Below are 12,164 nucleotides of genomic sequence, written 5' to 3'. Positions count from 1 at the left end.
CCTTTTGTGGTCCTGTTATTAGCAGTGCGTTACTCCCACCTCTACTAAAAATGAGCTTGTTGAGCCGATTAGAAGCGATCTGTTATCAAATGCCCAACTGTGGATTCCTTGAAATCCCACTATATCAACATACCCTGGGATTCGAGTAAAGTTCGATTCGGACATCTGAGCGTTCATTTGAAAGAATGAGCACATTTTGAAAATGTGCTAAAATCCAAGCACTTCAAACCGGCTTCTCTTAATGTTCTCCGGGAGGAGAGTGCGACCGAGCAAATGATACAGTCGCATTTTTAGCTTCTACGGCCGGTCGATCAACTGTGGAGTTGGAAACACTTTTTTTTTTTCTCCAAAAGGTTTTTGTTTAATTTTTGCTTGAAGCGTTTTGTTGTGTAATAAACAATCAGCTTAACAGGGATCCACCACAAAGGGAATAGCGGCGAGCTGAAACCGAGATCAAAATCTGTTACACACTGTACACAGAGGAAGAGAAATGTTTCAGGTAGAAATTTACAGGGCAGCCAAACGAGGTAGCTGGTAGTGCTCTAAAACCAGTAAAGATCCTTGTTTTTTTCCGGGTGCGCCAGACCTGAGAATCGAATAAAAAAGGCAAAAAGAAGAAGAGAGGACACGTAAGCAGGACAGGGATAGAAAAACAGAACCAGAGGCTTGCTCTGAGAAGTCAGAACAAACTAAGTATTGAAACAATAAGAGATAGAAGCTCCGGCTAAAGCGGCCAAACACACAGGGGGAAAAAACAAGACAAGGCACAGTGACTCATATAACTCATTTCTGAGTTGATTCTTGCACTATGCGTTCCCTGCGACTTAAACAATTTGTCTCGCAATTATATTGATAAAGGGAATGTCCACGAGGAACTGAAAATTAATTCCGAATTTAACTGTAGCAGTTTCAAAGTTGAACGTCATTGACTTACCCAGGTCACTGCGAATTTAAATGTTATATAATGAAACAAATACATTAAAAGGTTTCTGAGGTAAATCGAAGACAAATTCCAATTTCGTCAAGACCACCCTGGTGTCATTTAGTTAAATATCAATGTAGCTTACATAACCACCTAAGCCTAAAGAAATGTGGATATTTCATTCATCCTTCCCAGAAAACACAGACGGCGAGCCCTTTACACATTTATTGTAAACCTCGCTTTTCAAAAATCATTCTGCTTAACATCCTTATATTCGACAATTAACCGAAAGGCTTTGAATAAATCCCCTTACTATATAAATGTAAAACAACCTATATCACATTGTTGCAGTCATAAACTGCATCTGAACTCTCATCCCATAGCACAAATATTAAATTGGAACATTTTGGTAAGCATCGAATGGGATCTGATGTTTGTGGAGTTGATATGTTTAAAGATGAAAATCAGTTACAGGCTACCTTCCCATCACTGAAATCGTCATAGTTGTTAAGTATTATTATTAAACCTCCACATGTCATGCTACTGAATAAATATTTATCCAAATTTAGAATTATTTGATGGGTTTCAATAAATTACGGATTTCTTCGGCACAAGCAATATCAAACATATAAACGCGACTTCCAATCCGCTGATTTGTAACTGTTCATGATTAACCGCACCTAAGAGATACTATATTCTATACTCATCCCAATGTATTTCATTTTTATGACTTCGTCTCTTAAGAGCGTCGATATTAGTAATGCATAATATTATTTCAGCAGGTTTATATTAATTGAAATATTTCCATTATTACTTGATAGTTAACACATTTAATAACATTTTTTTGCGGACATCCGTTAGTTATATCCGTTAGTTCATGCATCTAACAAATCAAATTGTTATGCATAAATAATTATTACGCAGACAATATTATTCATTCTATACCATTTGTAGCCACATTATGCTTCACATTTCTATGATAGAATTATGTCAGACATGTATGTAACTTTGAGCGAATCATTTCACCTCAATACATGTTGAGCAACGTTGGGATTCGTTGGGAAGTTGTGGGAAACACATTTAAAACAACCCAGGTAACTTTGGAAATCAATTAGTACTGAGAGATTATAGACTTTTTTTGGATCCTGTCCACGCTAATAGGATAAATATCTCATTGCAATGTCAGCTGTAAAGTCCTACATGAAATAACTTTAATAAGAGCTCATGCCACAATTCCCACATAGTTCAATGGCACACAGCTGTTCATAATACGGCTCAAAATCACACACAGAGGCCATCGAGGTAGCCAAAGGCATTCTTATGAATCTGGCATTAGGAAACACCGAAAAAAAGTGGTGCATTTAACCTCGGCTCTAGTTAATTCTTGAGTGCTTAAGGTTTCACTGGGCTCCTATCAGTGACATAACTCACAGGCAGCAGGAATGTACATTTAACAAGATTGAAGATTAGTCTGGAAAATAATTCCATTAAAAATCAATAATGTGTCGTTGATATCTAGGCGTGCATTAAATCAGTGAAATATGACCAGGTGATATAAAACTTCAAAAGACAAGGGTACTATTTAATATTGTCTTAGTAAGAATGTACTGACTGAGGCCAGATGTGAAGGTGTGTTCATCATAATGAAACAGACAGATGTCATCTTGAATGCATGTACGTCTTAAAATCACTAAAGGGAGACCATCTTTATTGTCTGTATAGGTGAACATGAATCAGAATTGATGTGAACCAAAAGCACTTTTATGAAATTTTTCCCCGATGTAGTTAACAGATGAATATCCCTGATATTCTTTCCTGAAATTTAAGAATTACCACTGGCTGAGCAAAAGTCCTCATATGCTTCCAACCACACATGCATAGAACTCTTTGACATATGGGCAATATACAAGGCACCCAAGGCCAGCATTTGAAGTGTAACAGCAGAACATTACAGAATTTACCAGAATTACAGTAGAAGTTGCAAATACACAAATTTGCCTGTTTTTTCACATTAAGACTGTGCATCTTGCAATGGAAACTGTGAAGGGGTGATTTTCTCTGTTCATATCATAGCATATGGTACTGGTTCATCTTTTGTGCTCTCTGCACAGAGTATTCTTTGCTGGAACTGCTTATGAAATTTGAGACTGGGCCAAAATTCCTGGTGTATTCTTGCAGCACACAAAGCTGAAGCTACATTTAGTGTTGGTGCAGAATGCCAATGTTGCATTGGTATATGCTGAACAAGAGGACAATAAAATACTTAGTGCTCCCAAATATTTGGCAATAATACAAAATATTTGGTTTATTTGTACAAGATCACATTTTTATTCAATTAGCCGAATACAATAAATTTAAGTTGTGATCTGCTATGTAAGACAGAATGAATTTGTCGGGCTACGATAATCAAGTGGTAATACCAATTCAGAGAAAGTATATCAGCATTGAGAACCTGAATCTTTATACATATGAGGTGTTCCATTAATTTATTATTTGGATTAACATGCTATTGGTTAATCTCTCTTTACTCATATTTATAATTTTATTGATTTTTTCAATCAGTCTAAACAATGTATCGCTGATCAACAAAGTTTTGAAGCCCTTTGAACTTATCATACTGTCCTTCACTCACAGACATTCTATTGTAAATAAACACTTACATCAGCAGGGTTTCAATAATATGCTTTTTTGGTAACTAATTCCAACATATTAATACTCAAAACTTATCATTGTGTTGTGCTCAAGGCAAAGGGAAGATTACCATAATTTAATATTTAGAGTTCTTAGCCCTGACACATCCATGTTGATTTACAAAAAAATCTAATGGGAAACATAAAAAGCACACTTATTTTTATAATGTTTTCTATCCTCATCTCCCATGGAGGCTAAAAGTGCAATTTCAATTTTCTTTAGCTTTATTATAAAGATTTTTTTCAATCATATTTGATTAGTTAATTCCACTAACTTATACAATTGCATTAATTTGGTCCTAACTTTTGTTTCATGTATGTCCATTTTAGTAAAAACATAATTGTTTGAAATGCTAATTGTACTACAATTTGCTTATCTCAACAGACTAATTAAAAATCATATCTAAGATCATTAAAAACCTTTCTTTTGAGCAAGATTCTCATTAATAGTTGTGCTTTAGCTCCTGGAAAGTTCATTCATTCTGATGTCTTTTACTTTTACTTCATATTTCCATTTGTTAGAATTATTTTTCCCCCTTCTTAGCATTACAGAACTTCCCTCCAGCTTTGTAAATCAGTACCAGACAAAATCAAATAATGATAAATCTAAATCAGCATCTGTAGTTCCTTGTGTCTACATAATAAAACTAAACTTTTACAACAGCTAGTTATTGATTTGAATGCAGCCATCAACTTTATCTGTGAAAGTAGGTGAAAGTATTTTTCAAACGTTAATTAATGGTCTTAGTTAATTTCTATAATTTACCTGCATTTTACATATTAAAACATCTAATTAATGATTTTTCATTTTTAATGTAGGTGGCACAGCAGTAGAGTTGCTGCATTATAGCAAGCAAAACCTGAGTTCAATCCTGACTACATGTGCTGTCTGTACGGAGTTTGCATGTTCTGCCTGTGATCGTGTGGGTTTTCTCCGCGTGCTCCGGTTTCCTCACACGTCCCAAAGATGTGCAGATTTGTGAGTTAATTGGCTTCTGTAAATTTTCTTTCGTGTGTAGGATAGAATTAGCGTACAGGTGATCATCGGTCATTGTGAACTCAGTGGGCCGAAGGGCCTCTTTCCACACTTCCATGGTTTCAGTGAGCATTAGCTTAGATACTTTGGGCCATGCTTTTATTCAGCGAAGCTGCAGAAACATCACCAAGAGGATGTTGGAGCTGTGAAACCACCAAACTATGTTATCACATGAAGCACAGGTTAGGTTCAGCGAACTCCAGCCTATTAGCTAATATTAACTACAGGGTTGCAAGTTTTTAACCCAGTATTGATGAAGGAAAGCCTTGTATTAATTGGAGATAAACGTACCGATAGTGGGATTCCATTTGTTTACAGTCTTTGTACTCCTTTAACCTCTTAAATACGACACTGGGTGACAGTGGCCTAGGCTGTTCTCCAGAGAATACCTGGCCCCTTATATACACATTATTTATGAAGCTGATTTAGTTGTCCTTCAAGTTAACGTTGGGGTCCCCAGGACATTAATATTGAGGGTTTATCAGCCTCATTCTTGTCTGAGATGGTTATCAACAGGGTGACAATTGCCCCTTGTCAGCAACAACTTTCCTTGTTCTTGTGCACAAATTAAAATGTATCATTCTATTGTAAAACACAGCATCTGCGTTCACTTCTCTATTTGATTTGCAGCAGGGACTTGCTAAATGGTCCTTACTCCCAGGTTCTGAAGCCTCTGAAGCTTTTCTTAGCACTTTCGTCTCATCAGCATTCAGGTCAGTCAGTTTATTACAGTTGGAACCTTTTGAGGTTGTGTGGTTCGGTTCTGATATGACTGCCAACAGAACAACTAAGGATTTTTTTGTTTACTGTTGATCTCTCCCTATCCTTCATCAACTTTATATTGTCTATTAGTATGACATTTCAGACCCCCCCCCCCCCCTCCCCCATTTCCCTTAAATAAATTATTTATATTTCCAACAGAAAACAGACAGCTTCAGTTTTTGGAACCCTTTCTGTTTTTCAAAATATTTACCTGCATCCACATTGAGGTTGAGGGTTTGGCTCATATCAGTGGAGGGACCTGTGTAGGCCCCTGAGGTCCATGCAGAGGCCGTGTCACTCTTTGCCAGGTCACATTGTGGTGTAGGGAGAGCAGGAAGCCTATGTGGCCTCACTGAAGGTACGAGTAGTGAACTGTAGCGCGGGTCAAAAGGTGTACCAACACCATAGACATCGTGCATGCCAGGCCGTGTGTAGACGGAGCTCTGTGTACTGATGGCACTTCCCAGTGAGTAGTGGTGGTGGTGCCAGGGCTCGGGGGCTCCTTGATGCAGATGTGTGTGCAAAGAGGCACTTGAGTATGGGTCAGCTCCAAAGGGCAGCTCTGAGGGGGCTCCTGCTAGGGCATTACCTAGACTGCTACTCAAGCTTGCAGACATAGAGGGCTGGTAAGTGCTGTTCCAGAAAGAAGGTGGAAAACCCCGTTGGTTCATTGGGAAGGCTCCCTCTGTAAAGAAAGAGATACGAAAATCGCTATTAATTATCAATACAGTGATCCCAATCAATGCTTTAAAACTTCTTCAATTAAAGTCAGTCATTTATTAGCAGCAGCAAAATGATATTCATTCACATTGTAAAATAATTAGAAAAATACTTTTTACATCATCTCCTGGATGTGGGAGTTGTTATTTTCATTTGTTTTAACAAAATGCAATATTAATACTCTTAGTAAGTGAAAATAAATCTTAGTTATTATTGGCAGAATTTCTTTACTTCCTATTTAATGCATTCCAGTGGAAAACGTTTCCACACCATTGATAACAGAAGTAGTTCATGGAAATAGAGATAGTTTATTGCACAATATAGTAGGAAGTCCAAAATTAAACAGCACCTGAGAAGATTTAGAAACATAGAAACATAGAAAAAGTAGGCCTTTCTGCCTTTCGAGCCAGCACCACCATTCAATGTGATCATGGCTGATCATCTAAAATCAGTAACCCATTCCTGTTTTTTCCCCATATCCCTTGAATCCTTTAGCTAAATTTATTTAGCTAAATCGAACTCTCTCTTGAAAACTTCCAGAATTTGCCTCCACTGCCTTCAGTGGCAGAGAATTCCACAGATTCACAACCTTCTGGGTGAAGACATTTTTCCTCATCTCAGTCCTAAATGGCCTACCCCTTATTATTAAACTGCATTCTGCAGCTCTTCAGGGGGGTCTGTATAGATTAGACAGCGAAATACAATCATGTTGAGCATACTTAAGGCAGTAATACTTGCCTTTATTTCCACTTTGTTTCTTAAAGGTTTTAAGGTAAATACAAATGGCAAACCCTGAAACCCTTTCCTCCATGAAACGTGGCACAATGGTTCTATTGAAAATATAATTTAGTCTTTCAAAAGAAGATAAATTCTGACCAACGGATGGTCAGATATACTCATCCAATGTGGCATTTTCACCTTCAAAATAGCTAAGCAATATGAGAAGTGCTTTGGTTATTAAATTGTCTTTTTACTCAGTCACAGCTAATCATGCTACCAAGATTTATTCTCGAGAAATCAAGATATCAATTGATTTTCAAATAATTGTGATCGAATTCACTTTAGAAATGTGGCGCACCACAAAGGCATGGAGAATGGAACAGTTTCAGAAATAGCAAGTTTACGAAACGGGGCCGGGTTCTGTCTATGTTCTGGATTCAAAGTGGATATTTTTAGATTATTTATGGTTGTGAGAAAAGGCAGTTTCTGGCCACTGTAACATGGGACACATATTTCGTTTGCAAACAGTAATCGCGATATGGCATGAAAGCAAATTTAAGTAAACGATAGAATAAAGTCCCAATAATATGAGGGTCTCGACCAGAAACGTCACCCATTCCTTCTCTCCAGAGATGCCGCCTGTCCCGCTGAGTTGCTCCAGCATTTTGTGTCTACCTTCGATCTTTTTCACACACCAATGATATTATTGTTCATTTTAAATAAATAACGACCGAACATTATAATGCCGTGATCTGTATCGGCGTTGCAATCCGCAGACTCCGCTTATCTATGAAGGGTTTATTTGAACCGTAACTTGAGTTGAGGGTGAAATAAACAGATTTCTACTTCCAGATCTATCCCATGGCAGAAGTGAATGGGAAGGGCAGGAAGGAAATGCAGATGCTGGTTTACACCGAAGATAGACACAAAATGCTGGAGTAACTCAGCCGGACAGGCAGCATCCCTGGAGAGAAGGAATAGGTGACGTTTCGTGTCGAGACCCTTCTTCAGATGGGGAAGTTTGATATTGGTAGCTTCTCGGGAATGTTACACTCCCACTCCCAGACTTCCCTCCCATCTCTATCTCACTCGGTGAACCGCAAGGGAGCAACGGTTTTAACGCGAAGATAAGCCGCGGACGTCTGGAGAGACGGGTCCTGTCCCTTCAACCTTCGCTCCAGTTGCAAAACAAACTACCACTGGGATAGTTAGAAGACATCAGGTCCCACACGCGATAGTGAAAGGGTGAAACAGGCCCTGCTGCTGCTAACATATAAAACCATGTTTACATACAACTTGGTTCGTACTCATTTTAAATAGGAACACAACTCGAAATTAAGTATAAATTCCCAGAAAGACACACTTTCGTGCAAGATCTCCCAACTGACCATGACGATTTCAATAATCTTGCAGACGACTAAGGGATTGTTGACGGGCAGAATTAACCTTGTGTTTTTTTGATCAAAACACCAATAACTGGCGGAACTCAACAGGTCAAGCAACATGTTGGGAGGGAATGGACATGTGGCATTTCCGTCGCGACCTGTTCGCACTCCTTCGGGCACTGTCCCGCACTGCCATGACCCCCAATAAACTGCAGAAAGCTGTAGGTGTAGCCTCGTCCATCAAACGGACCAGACCATTGGCTCCGTCTACATTTCATGCTACCCCGGAAAAGCAGGCAAAAATAATCAAAGTCCTATTTCTTTTTCTCCCTGCTCCCATTGGGCAAAAGGCAGAGAAGAAAGCGCACACCAGCAGACTCAGAAATAGCTCCTTCCCCTCTATTATCAAGCTGCTGAACGGTGCTCTGTAAGCTGGGGTACTGTCCGCTTCGCCTCCAGCCCATTGCGGACGTTGGACTTGCTCTCTAGAACCTTAACGCTACAATGCCCAGAACTACATTCTGCAGAACTACATTCTACAGAACTACAGTCTGAAGAAGGGTCTCGACCCGAAACGTCACCCATTCCTTCTCTCCCGAGATGCTGCCTGACCTGCTGAGTTACTCCAGCATTTTGTGAATAAATCGATTTGTACCAGCATCTGCAGTTATTTTCTTATACTACATTCTGCGCTCTGTACCTCCCTCCCTTTCACTCGATCTATTGTACTTCAGTTTGGCTGATTGTATTTATGTGCAGTGTTATCTGATCTGATAGGATAGCATGCAAAACCAAGCTTTTCACTGTTCCTCGGTACATATGGCAATAATAGAGCTGGACATAAAACCTAAACCTGCTCCCCCCTCTATGATTAACTCAGCGGGACAGGCAACATCTCTGGAGAGAAGGAATGGGTGATGTTACGGGTCGAGACCCTTTTTCAGACGACCCGAAATGTCACCCATCCATCCCTTCTCCAGAGATGCTGCCTGTCCCGCTGAGCGACTCCAGCATTTTGTGCCTCTCTTCGGTTTAAACCAGCATCTGCACCAGCAACCTTCCTACACCACCCCCCATCTGTGATTGCTGCTGCAACTCTCGTTAGTGGTTTTCTGATTCCTGTTTGTTACAATAACGGGATATCGGCGGTGAATTGAAGGCACCGAGCGCTGAACCCACCTCTCCACGAACTCGTACTTCCTCTCGAGGTTTTGGAGCCGCTGCTGGCTGGACTATAACTGTTGGCCTGGCTCAGTGCCCTTGTGAAGTGCTCGTCAACAACGCTGCTAATGTCACCCTGGAAGTATGTGAAGAGCACGCAGCGGGAACTGAGGTACTCCGCTTCAGGTGGCCGCTCTTTCTCGCTGGCCGAGTCTTCCTCTTTGATCGCAGAGCCGTGCACAGAAAACGTCCCGCTGATATTCGTGCTGTCCGCCGCCTCTTGCATTTTCGAGTAAAAAGCTAATTTCTGCAACAACAAAACAACAAAAAAGGAGGGTAAGTCGCTATCACACCACACTGCGAGAAGCAACTGGGTTCTGCAGATGTGCAGCGAGCCTTCGGGACTCTCATGAGAATGTAAGGAACCCATAGTTTGAAGCCTGTAAATAAATAATAGCTTATATGGCTCTGAGTGACTTGTGATTACTTACGGCCACGCGATTTCTGTCAATTTTACGCGACCCACACATCCACATTCAAAGGCGCAATCGCCAATCCTCATCTGACTGACCACAGCAACTCTTGATGGTCTGAGGGATCACTGAATATTTTCCAAAGTACACTCTTTCCAGGAGAGCTGCTTGTTAAAGTGGCCCTGGAGAGACATGGACGTTTCGAGTGCAGAATAAGTAGCCCAATAAACCATTTAACTGGGGAATGATGTTGGCTGTCAGAAGGAAGGGGAAATGGAAGATTCTGTCACGCTGCAACGAAAAGTCAAAGGAAAAACCATTGCAACCCGGTTGCAAACCGAGGAAAGAATGGACTGGAGGCTCAACAGTTGGATACTATTTCCAAAACACTGGATCGAGGAATCATTCCAAATGTTATATATACACCCAATATTTCTCAGTATTTGACTCCCACTTTTAAAGATGTGAATTATTAAAGACGGGAATACAGTCCCAATTGATCACTGCTTAACCAAACGTACCTGATGATGGTAAGGAGTGTACGCTGCTGCAAAGTAAGGCTGAGGACCGTACACTTGATACATAACATCCAGACAGCTCATGGCGAAGGCTGCAGTTGTCAACAGGGCTAAAAGGTGGGAGACAACGGGGCGAAACTTCATGGGCGATCGTGTCCAGTGTAAGCGAACATCGCTGCTTGGGACAAACAGCTGAGTATCGCGGCGTTGTCCCCGTGTCCTCACGTCTCTCTCACTCTCCCCGACCCGACTAAGTACAAAAAGCAACAGCAAACATTTAAACAGGACGCGGCGCTGCGCAACGTCAGTGAACGTCGCCCAAACACGGCCCCTCTCGACATACCAGAGCTCCAACCAGCTCGCAGGCGGGATAAAAGGAGCAAATATGAATAAGCAGCCTATTCCAACCCATGCTTCCTCGTGCCATCATTATTCTAATAACATCCACGAATTGCAAACGCCAAATTCTTCCAAAAAGCGCGACAAGGCGGATTATGTTAACACGTCCTTTAGTATTTCAGTCATAAATGTTGGTTCTTTCACGCGTGGGCGTGTGAAACTATTTCATGGTAACCATTAAATACGTCTCCAAAGACGTACAGGTATGTAGGTTAATTGGCTGGGTAAATGTAAAAATTGTCCCTAGTGGGTGTAGGATAGTGTTAATGTACGGGGATCGCTGGGCGGCACGGACTTGGAGGGCCGAAAAGGCCTGTTTCCGGCTATATATGATATGATGATATGATTATTTAACAGTGCAATATCCGATTGTGATTGCCTGATCGGCTGCTTTCCGTTGTTATTGTTCGATCGACAGGCACACGTTCACCTTTCCTGGTTACATTAAATACATTGGCAATAGATCTAGTCAAGATACTAGATTAGCATCTGGAGACTTCAAGGTGCGTGGGGAAATTAAATTTAAATATTTGGATAAATAAGCTGCCAGAGGAAGCCATGGAAGAGGATACAACTAGGACCTTTAAAATAAATATGACCAGCAAGTGATAGGGATTGTTTGCAGGGCTATGAGCCAAACACAGGCAAAAGGACTAGCCCAGATTGCAAATTTGGTCGGCATGGAAAAGGTGGACCGGAGTGCTGTGTAATTAGAGGCAGGAAGCATGTTCCCAATGTTGGGGGAGTCCAGAACAGGGGGCCACAGTTTAAGAATAAGGGGTAAGCCATTTAGAACTGAGATGAGGAAACACTTTTTCAGTCAGAGAGTTGTGAATCTGTGGAATTCTCTGCCTCAGAAGGCAGTGGAGGCCAATTCTCTGAATGCATTCAAGAGAGAGCTAGATAGAGCTCTTAAGGATAGCGGGTTCAGGGGGTATGGGGAGAAGGCAGGAACGGGGTACTGATTGAGAATGATCAGCCATGATCACATTGAATGGCGGTGCTGGCTCGAAGGGCCGAATGGCCTCCTCCTGCACCTATTGTCTATTGTCTATTGTCTAATTGTTACTTTACTATTCTCCCAGTTATGTCACGCATAGCGTTTCCATATGCAAGTTTACTTTCTTCCTCGGCAGTCCCTTGAGGTTGTGGAAGAGTCTGCTTTTACCACAGTCCCGTGGATTCTGGAAACAACAAGCAACAATACAAGAAACACTCAGCCAGATCAGACGGCGTGTGACGGAAGATAAGCCATGTTATGGTTTCAGGACAGAGCACCTTCATCAGAATCGGCAAAGAGAAAATACATGAGTTATTGTGGAAGTCTCTGTCACAATGCGTGACCGAGATGGTCGGTGAGACGGAGATAGTTGGGGAG

General features: G+C 41.0%; 1 protein-coding gene across 2 annotated transcripts; it reads right to left on the bottom strand.

Moving 5' to 3' along the window:
* Positions 1-400: 400 nt before the first annotated feature.
* On the bottom strand, positions 401-10,471 carry vgll2a (vestigial-like family member 2a). Of its 2 annotated transcripts, XM_078400184.1 has the most exons (5): positions 10,391-10,471; positions 9,415-9,703; positions 8,781-8,786; positions 5,622-6,089; positions 401-441 (listed from the first exon to the last, which is right to left on the bottom strand). In XM_078400184.1, the coding sequence occupies exons 1-5, from the start codon at positions 10,469-10,471 to the stop codon at positions 401-403; spliced, it is 885 nt and encodes a 294-aa protein (XP_078256310.1). The 2 variants fall into 2 exon arrangements, with proteins under 2 accessions (XP_078256310.1, XP_078256311.1); XM_078400185.1 differs by lacking the exons at positions 5,622-6,089; positions 8,781-8,786.
* Positions 10,472-12,164: the final 1,693 nt, after the last annotated feature.

Source organism: Rhinoraja longicauda, chromosome 5, assembly GCF_053455715.1.
Source record: "Rhinoraja longicauda isolate Sanriku21f chromosome 5, sRhiLon1.1, whole genome shotgun sequence".
NCBI classification, from domain to species: Eukaryota; Metazoa; Chordata; class Chondrichthyes; order Rajiformes; family Arhynchobatidae; genus Rhinoraja; species Rhinoraja longicauda.
This window is presented reverse-complemented; position numbering and strand designations above follow the sequence as displayed.